The sequence below is a fragment of the Saccopteryx bilineata genome, chromosome 5 (genome assembly GCF_036850765.1).
Source record: "Saccopteryx bilineata isolate mSacBil1 chromosome 5, mSacBil1_pri_phased_curated, whole genome shotgun sequence".
NCBI lineage: Eukaryota > Metazoa > Chordata > Mammalia > Chiroptera > Emballonuridae > Saccopteryx > Saccopteryx bilineata.
In genome coordinates, this window is record NC_089494.1 from 143077667 (window position 1) to 143099192 (window position 21526).

General features: G+C 36.8%; 1 protein-coding gene across 1 annotated transcript in view; it reads left to right on the top strand.

Annotated features, from left to right (window-relative positions):
• DNAJC1 (DnaJ heat shock protein family (Hsp40) member C1) overlaps positions 1-21526 on the top strand; it is a 241089-nt gene that overhangs the window by 116008 nt on the left and 103555 nt on the right. The window contains exon 6 of the mRNA XM_066280951.1: positions 248-341. Within this exon, the coding sequence (XP_066137048.1) occupies positions 248-341 (94 nt within the window). The remainder of the gene's footprint in view (positions 1-247; positions 342-21526) is intronic.

Genomic DNA, 21526 nt, shown 5'->3' on the forward strand with positions numbered 1-21526 from the left:
TAGGGTTCTCTTTTCCCCAAACCTTTCTTCTCTTACTTGCTCTTCATACTGCATTTGTTATAACTGCTATATTTCATGATAGAATAAGTCAGAACAAGTGATAACATTATAAATATTTTATTGAAAATTTTCTCTTTTTTTGTTGTTGAAAGAGCCATTCAAAACAGAAATCACAATCTATCTAAAACTGTTTTGCCTCCCAACTTTCTCTCTGTATTTTGTATCTTTGCTTTTGTTTTCCCTTTAGATTACTGATGAAACCACAATGGCATGATTTGCTTCCATGCAAGGTGGGGATTTGGTTTTGCCTTACACTAAAAGCATTGCCTCATCTAATCCAGGTAAGATCTACCTCTTTCATATAATATTGGGTGCTTTCATTTTAATTATTCATGAAATAATTTATGCCTGTGTTTTGCTCTCTCAATGCTGATGTACAGAGGTTGCTACGTAATGCTGATTGAATTGAATAGTGTTTTTGTATAATTTAGAATAGTTCTAATTTAGAATAGTTCTAAAATAATTTAGGTATCTAGTCCTATAACTGTTACATTGCTTTTAGGACACTTTAGAATTCCAAGACAGTGGGAAAAAGGTGGGGGTGGGTAGGAGTGGGAGAATACTGTCTTTAGAGCAGATCAAAGCAATAAAAATTTAATCAGCTGTTACCATTTAAGGCATATTCAGTAAAAAAGAATGGGGCTCAAATAGCTTGTCACATGTTATTTTAATAGCATTTTAATACATAGTATAAAAAAACTTTACATGAACATCTAATTATGCAAAATATAGTTTTCCATTTTATTGGCAATTTGAGTGAGGAGATTCTGTCTTATATTAGTAATCAAAGTTTCTGTGCTAGTCTAGATCAAACAGTAGAATGTGGATACAGTTGTGTATATATGACAGCCTGTTATTTTTTATAGTTAACATACCAAAACATATTTTATTAAATTTTTGCATTGCTAATTTTAATTACTGCATCTGGTTAGAAAATTCCCAACACATAAACATAATATATGAAAGTATATGTAATAATTTGAGTGTGCAAATTTTGAGTTTCTTTGAAGGTGTAATTTTGGGAAGAAATATTTCATTTCAGAAAATAAATGTTTAGATAAAGCCAGAGAGCCAGATAATTTTTACCCAGCTCTACCCACATTATTTTTTATATATCAGAGCTGTTTATCCTAATTGAGGCAATGAATGACTCCAACTTTGCATTTTATTCTTTTATTTTCTCATAACAAAAAATTTGTATTTGAGGGGAAAATGACTAAAGGTCACTAATATGTTTTTCCTAACCTTTGAGAAATTATTTACTAGTCTTCCATCAAAATAGTTTATCTTAATACTTATTACTTACAGAATCATATATTTTTGTTATAGTTAATAGAGAAAATTGAAGTATCTTGGTAATTTAAAAGCTTTTGTTTTTAAGTTGTTTAGCATATTATATTGTTCATTTTAATAAAAATCTACAATCCTCGTATGGTATATATGTAAGACTTAGTAAAAGAGATGGTAACTATATTTGTCATACTGTTCTGTTTTGTTTTTAATGAGAAGATGAGACAGAACAAGATTTTGGGACTTATTTTTCTATGTGATTTTGAGTGGTTACTTTTTGCCAGCTTTAGAATCTATACAATAAGAAAACCAAAGTGTAGATGAATTTAAAAATATAGGCAAATGACACTATAAATAAAACACCACATAAACTGTCAATCTGAAACACTTCTTTTGTAATTTTAATCTAAGTCATTTGAAACAAAGTTTATTTGGTAAAATTAATATATATATTTCTTGGTTAGCATTCAGAATAATTTGCAAAAACACAAATATATTAAAATGGCTTAATTTACAAATTATTTTAAATTATCTGCCTGTAGTAGCTAGACTTAACAGATATGCGTTTAGTTAGCCTAATCATACACTTGTAGAAAACTTAAAAAGATAAGGAATGTTACAAAAATTCTTTAGTTTCTTTAGAAACTCTGCGTTCCATTTTTTACCTTAGTATTTTCTTTTTTTAATATTTATTTTTAATTTATTTTGTTGGCATGGTTTCAAGTGTCCCACTAGGTATAACACCCTCAACCTGCCACATTGTGCCCCATGCACAGTCTCTTTCCATTTCATTTTCACCACCCTTGCCCCCCCACTTTCATTTCCCCTTTCTCTCTAGGACTTGCTACCCTGTTGTCTATATATATGTGTCATATATATATATATATATATATATATATATATATATATGAATGATTTGGCTGATCTATTCACTTTTGATCCCAACCCCTCTTCCCCCTACCCTCTAACAGCTATCCATTTGTTCCCTTTGACCTTGCGTCTGTTTCTATTTTGTTTCTCGGTTTATTGTTTTCATTAGATTTCGTGCATAAGTGAGATCATATAGTATTTTTCTTCTTATGCCTAGCTTATTTCACTTAGCATAATAATCTCCTGGTCCATCCCTGCTGTCACAAAAGGTAAGATTTTCCTTTTTGATGGCCATGTAGTATTCCATTCTGTAAATGTACCACCGCTTTTTTATCCACTCGTCCACTGATAGACACTTGGCTGTTTCCAGATCTTGGCTATTGTAAACAATGCTGCAATGAACATACGGTGTATATCTTTTGAATTAGTGTTTTGGGATTCTTAGGATATACAATAATTCTAAAAGTGGGATAGCTGGGTCATACAGTAGTTTCATTTTCAGTTTTTTGAGGAAGAGCCATATTGTTTTCCACAGTGACTGCACAAGTCTGCATTCCAACCAGCAATGCAAGAGGGTTCCCTTTTCTTTACACCCATACCAGCATTTGCTTGTTGATTTGTTAATGAGATCCATTCTGGCAAGTGTGAGGTGATATCTTATTGTGGTTTTAATTTACAATTCTCTAATAATAAGTTATATTGCGTATTTTTGCAGATGCCTATTAGTCCTGTTTAGAGAATTGTCTTTTTAGGTCCTTCGCCCACTTTTTAATTGGATTGTTTACCTAGTTGGTGTTCAGTTTTAGAAATTCTCTTTTTTTATTTATTGATTTTAATTTATTGTGTTTACCTAGATTCAAGTGTCCCACTGAATACATCCCCCCACCCCGTGTTTCCCACAACATCCCCTTTGCCCCCTTCCCTCCAATGCTCTTCCCTGTTCCCTCCAGTATTTGCTTTCCTGCTCTCTATAATGCTGTGTTATGTATATATAATTTCACCAATCTCTTGCCCTTCTCTGATCCCGTCTTCTCATCCCCTTTCCCTCTGTCCGCTTTCCCTCTGGTCTCTTTGATCCCGCCTCTGCCTCTATTCCATTCCTCAGTTCACATTGTTCATTAGATTGCTAAAATGAGTGAGGTCATATGATATTTTTCTTTCTCTGCCTGGCTTATTTCACTTAACGTAATAGTTTCCAGGTCCATCCATGTTGTCGCAAAAGGTAAGATTTCCTTCTTTTTCACAGCTGCATAATATTCCATTTTGTATATGTACTACAGCTTTTTAATCCACTGATGGACACTTGGGCTGTTTCCAGATCTTGACTATTGTAAGCAATGCTGCAATAAATATGGGGATGCATGTCTTCTTTTGAACCAGTGATTTGGTATTCTTAGGATATATAGTGTGTCCGGAAAGTCATGGTGCACCTTTGACCAGTCACAGGAAAGCAACAAAAGATGATAGAAATGTGAAATCTGCACCAAATAAAAGGAAAACCCTCTCAGTTTCTGTAGGATGATGTGGCAGCATGTGCGCATGCACAGATGATGACTTAACACTGTGTATACAGCAGAGCAACCCACAGCCATGCCAGTCGAGATGTGGATGGTACAGAGGAAAGTTCAGTGTGTTCTGTGGCTCGCTAAATTCAAATCTGTGACCAAAGTGCAACGTGAATATCGGCGCGTTTATAACGAAGCACCACCACATAAGAATAACATTACTCAGTGGGATAAGCAGTTGAAGGAAACCGGCAGTTTGGTGGAGAAACCCCGTTCTGGTAGGCCATCAGTCAGTGATGAGTCTGTAGAGGCTATACGGGATAGCTACCTAAGGAGCCCTAAAAAATCTGTGCATGAGCCCACATCGAACTGCACTGAATAGGTATGAAACTGGGAGATTTTTCCTTTTATTTGGTACAAACTTTTTACATTTCTGTCATCTTTTGTTGCTTTCCTGTGACCGGTCAAAAGTGCACCATGACTTTATGGACACACTGTATTTCTAAAAGTGGGATAGCTGGGTCAAAAGGCAGTTTCATTTTTAATTTTTGGAGGAATCTCCATACTGTTTTCCACAGTGGCTGCACCAGTCTGCATTCCCACCAGCAGTGCAGGAAGGTTCCCTTTTCTCCACACCCTCATTGGCACTTATTATGTGTTGTTTTGTTAATGAGCGCCATTCTGACTGGTGTGAGATGGTATCTAATTGTGGTTTTCATTTGCACTTCTCAAATGATTAGTGATGCTGAACATTTTTTCATATGCCTATTGGCCATCTGTGTGTCCTTTTTGGAGAAGACTCTATTGTTTGATTTGCCCATTTTTTGATTAGATTGTTTATCTTCCTGGTATTGACTTTTACAAGTTCTTTATAAATTTTGGTATTAACCCCTTATCAGACATATTATCAAATATGTTCTGCCATTGTGTGGTTTTTGTTTTTATTGTGTTCATATTGTCTTTAGCTGTGCAAAAGCTTTTAATTTTGATAAAGTCCCATTTGTTCATCTTGTCCTTTATTTCACTGCCTGTGGAGAAAAATCAGCTAATATATTGCTGCGAGAGTTGTCAAAGAGCTTTCTGCCTATGTTTTCTTCTAGGATGATTATGGTTTCATGACTTATATTTAACTTTTTTATCCATTTTGAGTTTATTTTGTGATTGGTGTAAGTTGGTGGTCTAGTTTCATTTTTTGCAAATACCTGTCCAGTTTTCCCAACACCATTTGTTAAAGAGACTGTCTTTATTCCATTGTATGCTCTTACCTCCTTTGTCAAATATTAATAGTCCATAAAGGTGTGGGTTTATTTCTGGGTTCTCTGTTCTGTTCCATTGATCTATATGCCTATTCTTATGCCAGTACCAGGCTGTTTTGAGTACAGTGGCCTTGTAGTACAACTTGATATCAGGAAGTGTGATACCACCCACTTTATTTCTCTTTTTCAAGATTGCTGAGGCTATTCATGTTTCTTTTTGGTTCCATATAAATTTTTGGAATACTTGGTTCTTATCTTTGAAGTATGACATTAGTATTTTAATAAGAATTGCATTGAATTTATAAATTACTTTGGGTAAAATAGACATTTTAATGATGTTTACTCTTCCTATCCATGAACATGGTATATGCTTCCACTTCTTTGAATCTTCCTTGATTTCTTTTTCTAATGTTTTATAATTTTCCAAGTACAAGTCTTTAACCTCCTTAGTTAAATTAACTCCTAGGTTCATTATTATTTTTGTTGCAATAGTGAAGGGGATTGTTTCCTTAATTTCTCTTTCAGACAGTTCATCACTGTGTATAAAAATGCCTCTGATTTCTGAATATTAATTTTATATACTGCTACCTTGCTGAATTCATTTATCAGGTCCAGTAGTTTTTTGACTGAGACTTTAGGGTTTTCTATTTACGACAGTGTTTCCCAACCTTTTTTGTGCCGTGCCCCACCTTAACCTTTCTAAAAGTTTTATGTCCCCCCCTATGTAACATACATAATTTTTAACATTAAAAAATTGATTTGTTCATTTAATAAACATAAATGATAGGTTCTAGGAAGAAATCACTATGAAATTGTTAACAAAACACATTAAGTAAAATTTCAAAACATATAATGAAAACCAGAAATTTAAATTCCAAATAATTTTAATACAGATTTTTCTATATTAATTTATTATTTTAATTTAGTGTGATCCTTGTGCTTGATGCTTGCTGCACAGAGATTTTATATTAGGTTCCAGTTTGGTTAGCTTTAGTCTCAAGTCTCCACATTGTGTCTCAAGTCTCCACATTGTGTTATATCCAGCCGATTTCTTTTTTTTACCAGTAAATCATTTACAGCACTAAATCCACATTCAGCTAAAAATGAAGATGGAAACGGTAGCAATAGTTTTCTTGCACATTTGGTTGAATTTGGGTATTTGATTTCTCTTTCCTCACAAAGCCATGCCATCGCTCCTTTGATATTAAATAAAGTTTTAACTGACTCATCATTTTGCAATTCTGCGAGTTCTTCTTGATACTACATATTTGATATATCAGACAAATCCACTAACATTGGCTGCATCATCCATGTTGGGAAATCAATTTGTTTTAAATCAGAAAATCTTTCTTTTAAATCAGCCGATAGAATATTCAAATGATTGACAATAACAAGTAAAGCAGTATCAGTTACTTCACATTTTTGGAGCCAATGAAACTGTTTAAAGTTTTTGTTGTTAATATGTTTCTGACATAACTCAATATTGGTAATGAAACCAAATATCTTTGCTTTTGCATCGACAAGAGTTTTATTTGTTCCTTGAAGTTGCTTATCTAATATAGTTAGTTTTTCAAAGATATCGGCTAAATAACTCACAAATGCTTTACCATCTATTGTTAACAGATACTTCCTTTCAGGTTCTTCGCTTAAAAAATCACTAAGAGTATCAAACAGTTCCATAAATCTTTTCAAACAGTTTCCTTTAGATAGCCATCTTACTTCAGTATGAAGGAAAAGTCTCGCATGGTCTTCATTTTGTTCTTCACAAAATAGCTTGAAAAGACGCTCACATTTGGCACTAGCTTTAATAGCATTAACACACTTTATTACTGTATGTAATACTTCATTCAGAACAGGCAAGATGTTTTTAGCTACCAAGTTTTCCCTGTGAATAACACAATGCACAAGAATCATTTCTGGATTTGCATCTTTCATCAATTTTAAGCAGCCATTTTTCTTGCCCATCATATTGGGAGCACCATGTGCAGCACAAGATGTTATATTTTTCATTGGTATATCATGGACATCTAAGTAGTTTTTGAGCTTATTATATATATCTTTGGAGGTAGTGGTACTTTCTAATCTTTTACAGAACAACATTTCTTCAGCAAAATGTCCTTTATCAATATATCTTACGTAAGTTATCAATACTGCCTCACTGTCTCTCAAAGTTAATTCATCCATTTGCAAGGAGAATTTTCTTGTTTTCAGCTTCTCAATAAGTTGTTTTTCAATATCCTCACTCATTTCGTCTATTCTTCTGCTACCAGAATTGTTACTGAGTGGCATAGCTTTTACATCTTTGTCATCTTTTTCAAGAACTGTTTTAAGAAATGCTGATATTGACGGTTTTATTCAATTCTCTCCTATAGTGTGATTTTCTCCAGTTTTAGCGATGAATAAAGAAATTTGATAACTAGCCTCAAGAACACAATTAATTAGTTGAAGTATGAGCAGTAAATAGAGACTTTAATGTTATTCTTTTTTCAAAATTTTTCTTTAAAGTTTTAAAGTAACTCAAATCTGAATTAATATGAGCACTATGTTTCGCCTTCAAATGCGCCTCAAGACGACCTCGTTTCATTGATTTGTTGGTCAAGCATTGCTGGCATAAAAGACAAAAAGGAATCCGCTCATCGTGAACAGCGAGCGGGTATGAACCCAAATTTTAAATATTCCTCCTAATATTGACGAGTTTTTTTCTTGCTTGCACCACTCATTTTACTATGGGCTATAATAAAAATAAAATCAATTAAAAACTAATATTAAAATATGTGTTAAAATATACTCTATGTCACATAGAGTAAACGTATACTAAAAATTCATATTTATTTAAATGTATATAACACATTTACTACACTACCACTGCAAATCAAAAGGTATCTATATTTTTTCCACTTGACAAAATTTTCTGGAAAGTTATGCTTCTAAAATTAAAATTATCGTGCATGCACTATTATAGCCCCAATAATAGTTATAAAATATTATTGCTTTCCAGCCCCGATGCAAGAAGTACTTAATAAAGAGTTTAATATTGGTAAAAATAAAATTAAATACTTACCAATTATATCTATGCAATATATATGTATATTTATTAAATCAACGAGCTTTTACAACAGTTTTGACTGACACTTATTTCAAATTAACACCAACTGAATGATGTAAAACACTACAGAAGTTGCGATGGGCCAATTAGGTGAGAATAACTGCGTTTAGCAAGTTTTTAAAATGTCCGGGGTTCCCCGCGGCAGACGGCACATTCCGCGGTGAACCCAGGACGAAGTTTACTTGACGACGCCAATCACCCAGTTGATATTTTGGTCTCGTCAAACGAAATTATACTTAATAATTATTTACCGCAATTATTTAAGAATTGCATTTTTTGTTAAATTTGGCACCGATATCTAGCATTGCATTTAAATGGCCCGGGGCGAAAGAGTTAAAGTTGTGTCAAGTCCATTTTCAAATTGCCCCCCTTAACTATCAAATTGACCCCCTGTGGGGCATAGGCCCCACATTGGGAAACACTGATTTACGGTATCATATCGTCAGCAAATAATGATAACTTTACTTCTTTTCTAATTTGGATGCCTTTTATTTCTTTTTCTTGTCTGATTGCTGTGGCTAGGATTTCCAGAACTATGTTGAATACAAGTAATGAATGGGGGCACCCCTGCCTTGTTCCTGATTTTAAGGGGATTACTTTTAATTTTTGCCCATTGATTATGATGTTGGCTGTGGGTTTGTCATACATGGCCTTTATCATGTTGAGATATGTTCCTGTATTCCCACTTTGCTGAGAGTTTTGATCATAAATGGGTGCTGGATTTTATCAAATGCTTTTTCTGCATCTATTGATACTATCGTGATTTTTCTCCTTCCTTTTGTTTATATGATGAATCACATTGATTGATTTGTGAATATTGTACCAGCCTTTCCTCCATAGAATAAATCCCACTTGATCATGATGTATGTTTTTTTTATGTATTGCTCAATTCAGTTTGCTAATATTTTGTTGAGAATTTTAGCATCTAAATTTATCAGGAATATTGGCCTATAGTTTTTTTTCTTTGTATTGTCTTTGCCTGGTTTTGGAATTAGGATTATGCTCTCCTGATAAAAGGAGCTAGGAAGTCTTTCCTCCTCTTGAATTTTTTTGAAATAGTTAAGGAGGATAGGAGTTAGTCCTTCTTTGAATATTTGGTAGAATTCGCCTGTGAAGCCATAAGGCCCAGGACTTTTGTTTGGTGTGAATTTCTTGATAACTATTTTAATCTCATTTGTTGTAATCGGTTGTTTAGGTTTTCTGATTCTTCCAGATTGATTTTTGAAAGGTTATATGTTTCAAGGAATTTGTCCATTTCACCTAGGTTGTCTAATTTTTTGGCATACAGTTCTTCATAGTATTTTCTTACACTCCTTTGTATTTCTGCTGTGTCAGTTGTTAACTTCTCCACTCTCCTTTCTAATTTTATTTATTTGAGTCCTCTTTCTTCTTTTCTTGGTGAGTTTGGTTAAAGGTTCATCAATCTGTTTACCTTTTGAGAGAACCGGCTGGTGGTTTCATTGATCTTCTGTATTGTTTTTTTAGCCTTTATATCATTTATTTCCACTCTGATCTTTATTATTTTCTTCTTTCTACTTCCTCTGGGCTTTACTTGCTGTTCTTTTTCTAGTTCTTTTAGATGCAGGGTTAAGTTGTTTATTTGAGCTTTTTCTTGCTTTTTATTTATTTATTTATTTATTTATTTGAGCTTTTTCTTGCTTTTTAAGGTACACGTGTAATCCTATGAACTTCTCTCTCAGGACTGCTTTTGCTGCGTCCCATAAATTTTGAATTGTTGTATGTTCATTTTCATTTGTTTCAAGGAAATTTTTTATTTCTTCCTTGATTTCATTGTTAACCCATTTGTTATTTAATAACATACTATTTAGTTTCCAAGTGTTTGAATGTTTTTCAGTTTTTCTATTGTATTTGATTTCTAGTTCCATGCTATTGTGATCAGAGAAGATGCTTGATATAATTTCAATCTTCTTAAATTTATTGAGACTCATTTTGTGTCCTAACATGTGGTCTATCCTAGATAATGTACCCTGAGTACTTGAAAAGAATTTATATTCTGCTGCTTTAGGGTGAAAAGTTCTGAAAATATCTATTAAATCCAGTTGATCTACTGTATCCTTTAAGTCTACTGTTTCTTTGTTTATATTCTTTCTTGAGAATCTCTATTGATATTAGTGGGGAATTAAATTCCTCTACTATTAAAGTATTGCTGTTGATTTCGCCCTATATGTCCATCAAAATCTGCTTTATATATTTAGGTGCTCCTATATTAGGTGCATAGATATTTATAATGGTTATATTTTCCTTTTGGAGTGTTCTCTTTATAAGTATGTAGTGACCTTCTTTATCCCTTACTGTAGCCTTTGTTTTAAAGTCTATTTTGTCTGATATAAGTATTGTTGCCCCAGTGTTTTTTTCCTTTCTGTTTGTGTGAAATACTTTTCTCCATCCCATCACTCTCAGTCTATGTGTTTCTTTTGTTCTCAGGTGAGTCTCTTATAGGCAGCATGTGACCGAGTTGCTGATTTGAACCGCTGCTTTATCCAGCCTGCTTTTAATTCCTTCTAGTGTAGTCTTCATTTCTGATATTGTGTTTGTCATTTCTGATTCTTTTTTATGATTTCAGTGTCCTTTTTGATGATTACTATCTCTTTGTTTAGGTGCTCATTATGTCCATCTATTGTTGCTCTAATATCCTTGAGCATCCTAACAATCATTATTCTAAACTCTACTTTGGTTATTTCTATTTCATCAGTTCTTTTCTGGGAATTTCTGTTGTTGATTCATTTGAATTGCGTTTCTCTGTCTTCCCATATTGTTTTTGTGCAGACTGCTCCTTTGGATGTAGTGTTTGTATAGCTAGCTCAATATAGGGTTGTTATTGTCTGGCTCCAGCTTTCAGTTGTGTTGTTTCCAGATCTTCTTGGGTTGGCCTTTGCTATTATTTATAATCCACTGTGGGCTACTTGTCTGCTGCTACTGCTCTTTTTGCTCTTTGTGTCAGTGTTTTCTATGCCTTAGCTGGGTCAGGAGTGAGGAGCCTTTCCTTAAGATACAACTTTAACTAGGGTAGTTAGGTCCTGAGCTGATGTTCTTCGTATCTGGCTGCTGAATTTTTCAGCCCTGGACCTCCCTGGCCAGATCCTGGTACAGACCAGTGGGGGTCACTGCTATGACTGGCCCTTAGCAACCTTCTTGGAGCTACAGGCAATCTAGAATTTGTGACTGCCTCTGCTGGGCCCTGATGCTGTTGTAAATATCAGCTGCACTTCTAGGCTGGCTTTTATCTACTCTTGGCCAGTGTGTGTGGCCTCTCTATTTATGAGGTGTGGTCTTTCTGCCCGCCACCACCGCTGCCTCTTCGGCACTGGCACTACCAGGTGCGCAGGCTTGCGGGCTGCAGCTCGGGATGCCTTGCCGGGCTTCACCTCCCCCCCCAATGGGCACACGGAGCACCCCGCCGGGATCCGCCCCTTGTTGGCATGGGAGACTCCTTGCCTCCCCGGCTCCGCCACCCAGGGCTTGGGCTGCCCTGCCAGGCTCCGCCCACCCATGGGCACCTCGCCCCACTGGGCTCAGCTCCTCCTCCACATGAGCACGCGGGAAGCCTCTCCAGTCTCTGCACCTGAGTTTTAGAAGTTCTTTATAAATTTTGTTTATTAAACACTTATCAGACATTTTGGCAAATATGTTCTATTGAGTGGGTTGTCCTTTTATTTTGTTAATGGTGTCTTTTGCTACGCAAAATGCTTTTTAGTTTATTATAGTTCCATTTGTTTATTTTGTCCTTTATTTTACCTGCTCGTAGAGATATATTGGCAAAAATATTGCTACAAGAGATATCTGAATGTCTACTGCCTGTTTTCTTCCAAGATTTTAATGGCATTGTGATTTACATTAAGTCTTTTACTCATTTTGAGTTTATGTTTGTGAATGGTGTAAGTTGGTGGTCTAGTTTCATTTTTCTGCATGTACTTGTCCAATTTTCCCAACATCATTTATTAAAGACTTTCTTTACTCCATTGTATGCTCTTACCTCCTTTGTCAAATATCAATTGACCAAAAAGGCGTGGGTTTATTTCTGGGTTCTCTGTTCTTTTACATTGATCTTCATGCTTGTTCTTATGACAGTACCAGGCTGTTTTGATTACAATGGCCTTGTAGTATAGCTTGATGACAGGAAGTGTGCTATCTCCCACTTTGTTCTTCATTTTCAAGATGCAGAGACTTATCTTTTGGTTCTGATAGATTTTTGGAATATTTATTCTAGATCTGTGAAGTATGTTATTGGTATTTTAATAGGAATTAAATCGAATGTATAGATTTGAGCAGATGGACACTTTAATGATGTTAATTCTTTCTACCCATAAACATAGTACATGCTTCCACTTGTTTGTATTTTCCTCGATTTCTTTTTCAAGTCTTATAATTTTTCGAGTACAAGTTTTTTTACCTCTTTGGTTAAATTTATTCCTAGATCTTTTTTGTTGTTTTTGTGATAATAAAGGGGCTTGTTTCCTTAATTTCTCTTACTGATAGTGAATTATAGGTATATAATATGCCACTGATTTCTGAATATTAATTTTATATCCTGTCAGCTTGCCTAAGTCATTTATCAGGTCTAGTAGTTCTTTGAAACTTTAAGGTTTTCTATATACAGTATTGTCATCAGCAAATAATGACCATTTTACTTCTTATCTGATTTGGATGTGTTTTATTTCTTCTTTTTGTCTTATTTCCATGACCAGGACTTCTAGTACTATGTTGAATAAGAATGGTGAAAGGGAAAACCTCTGTCTTGTTCCTGATTTTAAGGGAATTGCTTTAAACTTTTACCGATTGAGTATGATATTGACTGTCGATTTGTTGTATATGGCCTTTATAATATTGAGGTATATTCTTTGTATTACCACTTTGCTGTGAGTTTTGATCATAAATGGATGCTGGGTTTGAGCAAAAGCATTTCCTGCATCTATTGATATAATCATGAGTTTTTTATCCTTCATTTTGTTTATATGAATCACATTTATTGGTTTGTTAATGTTGTACCTGCCTTGCCTCCCCAGAATAAATTCCATTTGATCATTTGTATGATATTTTTCATGTATTTCTGGATCCAGTTTGCTAATATTTTGTTGAGAATTTTAGCATCTTGTGTTCATCAGGGATATTGGCTGTAAAGCCAGTGGCCAAGGCCACCATCACAGCCGCCTGGCCCATGCAGGTTCTCATTGGATTCGGACAGTCAATAAAGAAACAATGAAGCCAAAAACTGGTGAGCCATCATCTTTAATCCTAGTTTGCACCCGACGGGCAAGTAAAAACACACACTGGGCTCCAAAACCCACTCATTCAGTGCTCACAAAGCTACTCACTTATCCGAGTTTCCTAGAATCAAAGGTTTCTAGCTCACTAGACTTACTCACCTCTGTTCCCCAACTCCTTCCTTCTTCCTGCACAAACTCTACACAAACTGGCTTCTCACTCAGCACTCCGCCATCTTGGCTGCTTCTCCTGGCCCCCTCCATGTGGCTTTTCTCTGCTCTCCTCTCTGCTCTCTATTCTAAAGCTAATCTCAGGAACTGAGAGAGCAGGCTTCCATTCTGCCCCCATTTTATAGTGTAGAAATCAAAACCTTTAATGCAATATACATAATAAGGAAGTCTCTAACACAGTCACTTATCTGAGGCATGATGGGATTGCACCACACCACATCAAAAATGGTGGGAAAGGCTTAGACCTAAAACCAAGCCCCAGGCTACAAGGATCCTGCCTGCCCTCAGCCCGCCCCCAACACACATTAATATCACCTGGGCGACAGGCTTCCATGTGGGCAGCACCATCTTTAACAAAGTGAGCATAATATATTTTATCTGCCCAACAATCCACCCCTATGTTCACTTTACTACCCACAATCTACACCACCGTCATCCCTGTGCAAGGAAATTAGGCACATTACACAAATTACAACGGCACAAATCATACAGTTTAAACAATCACAAAGGTACACTTCACCAGTCTCTGAGCACTTTGCCCAAAGTGCAAAATGTCCTCGGCTTTCTTTTTAGCCATGGGAAAGCTTCCCAGGGCAGGGGAGTGCTTCCATCAAAGCCGCCCTCCACTCCCATCGGGGTATTTCACATTGTCCAAAATCCCTGACTCCATCCAACAAAGGAGCCAGTGCCCACTTTGGTCATAGTCCAGGAAATCAGTCCATGCATATGAGACCTCAGCCACTCCCCTCATTCCTGCCATCCTGGCAGGTCTTACACTGTCCCAAAGAGGAGCATATAGCAATGGCAGTCAGCATTTCCATCTCTGCTCCGGAAAGCATGATGGCACCCACCCCTATGTCCCAAAATCACAGACCTGCCAGGAACATAGTAAGATAGTAAGTATTCCTTGCTGCTGGGCTCTCACCCTCTAGAGACTGTGGATCGCCACTCCAGCCTGATTCTCCTCATCCTCCAAAGAGGAACTGGAAACATCAGCTTCCGCTACCGGGCTTGAGTCCTGGGCCGCTGCCGCCTTCTGCTCCGCAGGCCTTACAGCTCCAGCTCTGGCCTCAGCCCGGCCTTCCACCGCTGCTGGCTTTCCACAACGTTCAGGGCAATCTGCAACTCACGAACCTGTGAATGCTCCTCCAGCAGCTGCTCCTTTTCCAGGCGAATCTCGCAAACCTCGTCTGCCTCTTCCTCCAGTGCTTTCTTCTGTTCCAGGGTCAACATGTATTTCTCCCACATTTGCTCCAGCTCTTTCCACTGCTCGGTTTGCAGGGCTGGGGCAGCCTCTTCCACAGAGCTCTCGGTTTCCTCACACATGGCTGTAAAAGTCAGCCAGCCTATGGTCCCCAAAAGGACAGCCATGGGGAACCATAACATTAGCCAGTCCTCTACTCCACCGATCAAAGGTGGTGGTGGCTCCTTGTCAGTCTGTATCGAATCCTGCCACAGACTACGCCAAATGTGAAGCCAGTAGCCAGGACCACCATCATCACTGCAGCCTGGCCCATGCAGGTTCGCATTGGATTCAGACAGTCAGTAAAGAAACAATGGAGCTAAAAAGTGGTGGGCCATCATCTTTAATCCTAGCTTGCACTTGGCAGGCAAGTAAAAACACACTGGGCTCCAAAACCCACTCATTCAGTGCTCACAAAGCTACTCACTTATCCGAGTTTCCTAGAATCAAAGGTTTCTTCTAGCTCACCAGACTTATGCACCTCTGTTCCCCATCTCCTTCCTTCTCTCTGCACAAACTCTGCCCAAACTGACTTTACATTCAGCACTCTGCCATCTTGGCTGCTTCTCCAGACCTCCTCCACGTGGCCTTTCTCTGCTCTCCTCTCTAATGCTAATCTCAGGAACCAAGAGAGCAAGCTTCCATTCTGCCCCCATTTTATAGTGTAGAAATCAAAACCTTTAATGCAATATACATAATAGGGAAGTCTCTAACACAGTCACTGATCTGAGGCATGATGGGATTGCACCACTCCACATCAAAAACGCTCTTATTCAACATAGTTCTGGAAGTCTTAGCCACAGCAATCAGACAAGAAAAAGAAATAAAAGGCATCCAAATTGGAAAAGAAGAAGTAAAACTATCATTATTTGCAGATGATATGATATTGTATATAGAAAACCCTAAAGTCTCAGTCAAAAAACTACTGGACCTGATAAATGAATTCAGCAAGGTGGCAGGATATTAAACTAATACTCAGAAATAAGAGGCATTTTTATAACTAACAATGAACTGTCAGAAAGAGAAATTAAGAAAGCAATCCCCTTCACCATTGCAACCAAAAAAATAAAGTACCTAGGAATAAATTTAACCAGGGAGATTAAAGACTTATACTCGGAAAATTATAAAACATTAATAAAAGAAATCAAGGAAGATACAAACAAGTGGAAGCACATACCATGCTCATGGTTAGGAAGAATAAACATCATTAAAATGTCTATATTTCCCAAAGCAATCTATAAATTCAATGCAATACCAACTAAAATACCAATGACATACTTCAAAGATACAGAACACATATTCCAAAAAATTTTATGGAACCAAAAGAGAACACGAATAGCCTCAGCAAGTTTGAAAAGGAAGAATAAAGTGGGAGGTATCACACTTCCGGATATCAAGTTATACTACAAGGCCATTGTACTCAAAACAGCCTGGTACTGGCATAAGAACAGGCATATAGATCAATGGAACAGAACTGAGAACCCAGAAATAAACCCACACTTTTATGGACAACTGATATTTGACAAAAGAGGTAAGAGCATACATTGGAGTAAAGAAAGCCTCTTCAACAAATGGTGTTGGGAAAATTGGACATCTACCTGCAAAAAAATGAAACTAGACCACCAACTTACACCAGTCACAAAAATAAACAAAATGGATAAAAGACTTAAATGTAAGCCGTAAAAGCATAAGCTTCTTAGAAGAAAACATAGGCAGTAAGCTCTCTGACATCTCTCACAGCAATATATTTGCCGGTTCATCTCCACAGGCAAGTGAAATAAAAGACTGGATAAACAAATGGGACTATATCAAACTAAAAAGCTTCTGCACAGCTAAAGACAATAACAGAATAAAAAGACAAACTACACAATGGGAGAACATATTTGACAATATGTCTGATAAGGGGTTAATAACCAAAATTTATAAAGAACTTGTGAAATACTAGGAAGACAAACAATCCAATCAAAAAATGGTTGAAAGAAATGAATAGACACTTCTCCAGAGAGGACATACAGATGGCCAATAGGCATATGAAAAAATGTTCAACATCACTATTCATTAGAGAAATGCAAATTAAAACCACAATGAGATGTCACCTCACACCAGTCAGAATGGTGCTCATCAACAAAACAACACAGAATAAGTGCTGGCGAGGATGTGGAGAAAGGGGAACCCTCCTGCACTACTGGTGGGAATGCAGATTGGTGCAGCCACTGTGGAAAACAGTATGGAGATTTCTCAAAAAATTGAAAATCAAACTGCCTTTTGACTCAGCTATCCCACTTTTAGGAATATACCCCAAGAACACCATAGCACTGTTTGAAAAGAAGAAATGCACCCCCATGTTTATGGCAGCATTGTTCACAATAGCGAAGATCTGGCAACAGCCCAAGTGTCCATCAGAGGACGAGTGGATTAAAAAGCTTTGGTACATATATACTATGGAATACTACTCAGCCATAAGAAGTGATGACATAGGATCATTTACAACAACATGGATGGACCTTGATAACATTATACTGAGCGAAATAAGTAAATCAGGAAAAACTAAGAACTATATGAATCCATACATAGTTAGGACATAAAAATAAGACTCAGAGACATGAACAAGAGTGTGGGAGTTACGGGGTAAGGAGTGAGGTCTTGGGGAGGGGAGGGGCACAAAGAAAACTAGTTAGAAGGCGACAGAAGACAATTGGACTTTGGGTGATGGGAATGCAGCATAATCAAATGTCAAAATATCCTAGAGATGTTTTCTCTGAACATATGTACCCTGATTTATCAATGTCACCCATTAAAATTAATTTTAAAAATGTGAAAAAAAAACGGTGGAAAGGCTTAGTCCTAAAACCAAGCCCCAGGCTACAAGGATCCTGCCTGCCCACAACCCTCCTCCAACACACATTAATATCACCTGGGCGATGGGCTTCCATGTGGGCAGTGCCATCTTTAACAAAGTGAGCATAATATATTTTATCTGCCCAAAATATAGTAGCCTATAGTTTTCTTCCTTCATAGTGTCTTTAACTAGTTTTGGAATTAAGATAATGCTTGTTTCATAAGATGAGCTTGGTAGTTTTCTCTGCTCACGATTTTTTTTTTTAATATCTTGAGAAGTCTAGGTGTTAGTTCTTTTTTGAATGTTTGGTAAAATTTGCCATTGAAGCTATCATGTCCAGAACTTTTGTTTCCTAGTAGTTTTTTGATAACTGTTTTAATTTCCTCTGTTATAATTGGTCTGCTCAGGTTTTCTAATTTTTCCAGATTCAGTTTTGGAAGAATGTGTGTTTCTAGGAATTTATCCATTTCACCTAGGTTGTCCAATTTTTTGACATATAGTTATTCATAGTATTTTTTTTATAATATTTTGTATTTCTGTGATGTCAGCAAAATGCTCAAGATTCCCTAAGAAACGTCTCCTGCTCCATGTGCTGGCTGCCTGTTGGGTTCAGCCACTGAAAAACCCTTTAGTCGAGTCTAGAGTCTGGGGCAGTTCAGGGACTAGGAAAGATGGTGGGTGTGGCTATTACCTCAGGACCCTAGGTGTCAGTTTATGCTGTCTTTTTCTTAAAGACCTCAGTAGGGTGTAGCAACTAGGAGTCCAGTGGGTGTAGCCTCTGAAACCCAGAGATTTGGCCTGCCCACAGTCTGGATAGGTTCTATGGAATCTCCCATGAGTTATAAATCCCTGTAATATTCTCAAGAATGTACGGGAAAAGCTCTGACCTCAACCCCGAAAACTGAGTCACTGACACACCCCCTGCTTCCTGGCCAAGGCTGCTTCTCAGTAGGGTCTAGTCTCTATAGGGTGGGGCAAGAGAGATTCTCAAGGGTGAGGCTGTTGCTTTCCCCCTGGCTGCTGCCAAACAGAAGGGACTGCTTCACTCAAGAAAAATGGCAACTGCAGTATTGGAGAATGACTCAGTACAGGGGTTTCTGTGGCCATCTCCCTTGGCCACCAATTTCACACTCTCCTTATGCGACTCTGGTCCTCTCAACCCTTGCTCCTCCAGAGCCCAGGGTAAGTGGTTGTGAACAAGATTTTCTTTGTTGGCCCTTTAAGACAGTACCTGCATTTCTGATATCTCCTATCTCTTTCTGGCTAATAGAAACCTCTCAACTTTTCACCGCCAAATGCTATGTGGGCACTCCTTCTAGGATCTGGTGATCTAGACTGGGGCACCAGCCTGGGGCTTAGGACCCTCACCTCTCTGGGCAAAACTCCCCATAGCAGAGATGTCCCTCCAGACCCTCAGCTGCTGCTCGCTCCTGGGAGCTGGGCAGCCCTTTATGTGTCTAAACCCTTCTTACCAGACTCAGTGTGGCTTCTATGACTCCTTAGATATGGACTCCTCTTCATTTTGTTTGAAATTTTTTTTTCAAGATGATTGTTCTTAAATTTATTTTTAACTTTAATTTGGTTCTGGGAGGCAGCAGTTGGAACATCTGCCTATTCTGTTGTCATCTTGAAATCCAAAAATCTGCTTTCTTAAAGTGTTAAAGAAGTTTGACTTTTTTTTTTTTTAATTTAATGAGAGGAGGGGAGGCAGGGAGACAGACTCCTGCATGAGCCAGTACTGGGATCCACCCAGCAAACCCACTAGAGGGCAATGCTCTGCCCATCTGGGGCGCTGCTCTGTTGCTCATTAACTGAGCTATTCTTAGTGTCTGAGGTGGAGGCCATGGAGCCATCATCAGCTCCTGGGCCAACTCTCTCCAATCAAGCCATGAGTGCAGAAGGGGAAGAGAGAGACAGAAAGAAGTGAGAGGGAGAGGGGTTATGAAGCAGATGGGCACTTCTCTTGTGTGCTTGACCAGGAATTGAACCCAGAACATCCACAGGCTAGACTGATAATCTACCACTGAGTCAACCAGCCAGGGCAAATCAGTTTGACTTTTACAGTTTTTACTTGGTGATACCTGTTGCCTTTCAGTTTTGAGATGCAAAAACAATTGGTTTTCAATACCTTTGTGAACCTAATTTTTAAATTTCAGTCTAATTATTTCTTCTTGTTAAATGCGTTCCAAGAAGAAAAGATAACACTATTTTTTTCTTTTTAACTAAATACTAAATATTTTATTTCTGCTTTGGGGACATAAAGTCAGTTTTTCTCATGCTCACTAACAAGGTCATGTAATATAATAGACTCCAATTGTAATTAAATTGACATAAATTGTAATCATGAATACATATACTTTATCTACAACATTGAAGTTTTTATGTGACACAGTCAAGAGATAGAGTTAAACTAAACTAGACACTTATGAAGTAATATAATTGTATAAGCCTTGAGATTTTTATGTGTTCCCCAGTCTTTCATAATTGACTTACATCTGGTAAACAGCATTTTTAGCAACTGTTTCTTTGAGCTTTCCAAAGCAGCAAATTAATTTTCATAGAAACCAACTCTCATTTTTTTACTCACTTTTCATTTTTTTTATGTAATATTTAATTGAATCATATTACTGCAATAACAAATATTATTGACACAAACGGGTTTAAGAGTTAACAGCCAGCTTTTCTGGTTGTGTGCATCCCTTGAATTTCGTTTTATTAAAACTGAGTTAGAAATACTTTGTGTAAATATATATATATATATATTTGATATATATTTTCACTGCCCACATAGCATTTGGCAGTGAAAAGTTGCAAGGTTTCTATTAAATATATATATATATATATATATGTATATATATATGGCTATTGGATAAGAAAGAAGGTCAAGCTAAAAGTGGACATTTAGACACTTACCAGCAAATAGTCTGCACACTAGCAGAATCTTGACCCAGATTTTGTCCTTGCTATATTAACAACTCTTCATCTTCAACTTTTTTTCCTCCCTTCTTTCTCTAAATATCCATTCCTTTGTTACCCAGTAGGAGTTAGAAAAATAGCAGTTCTTGTTCACCTTATGCTCCTAAATTCAGTATTTTAGCATCTAAGATTTCTAAGAAAACTTATTGCCTGATTAGTTTACCTAAATTATTTTCTTGCTCTTCCACAAAATAATTACATTGAGAATAGTTATATCAGTATTTGGTATGTGAAGGTTCTTCTGGTTATGTATTTCAAAAAATAGTTTAGCTGATTCAGTAAAAATTTATTAAATATCAACTCAAAAACTATAAGGGGCTATAGGGATGAATATGTCTTCTAGACCTTCCAGTGAGGTAAAGGTTATAACATATAAAATAATTATACAATATGGTATATAAGCTTCATATATGTAGTGTAAACAATGACTTCTATAAATGTTCAAACAAATAAGATTGTCTCTATTTAGGATGTCAAAGGAAAACTAAAAAGAGGAGCCACATGAATTGAGTCATGAAAGATGAGTAAGAGTCTTGAAAATGAAGTGACCACTTTGTGATTAGGTTGTATACAAAAGTAATTTCATAGATACAGTAATCCCCATACAGTTATACTGTGTTTAGCTAAAAGGGACCTAAGGAAGACATTGTACATTCCTTTAAAATATATATATATAGATATATACATTTTGCTAAATATATTCTGTCTGTATGTCTTTTCCTTGGATGTTTTTCAATCTGGGAAATGTTTGATATTAATTTAACATTATCAACCCCTGACCAGTTGGTTCAGTGAATAGAGCATCAGCCAGCGTGCAGACACCCTATGTTCGATCCTCGGTCAGGGCACACACAGCCGGTTACTAACATTAAGACTACATCCTAAGTCTTCAAACTCTGTATACGGCCATGTAGGAATTTATGCTCTG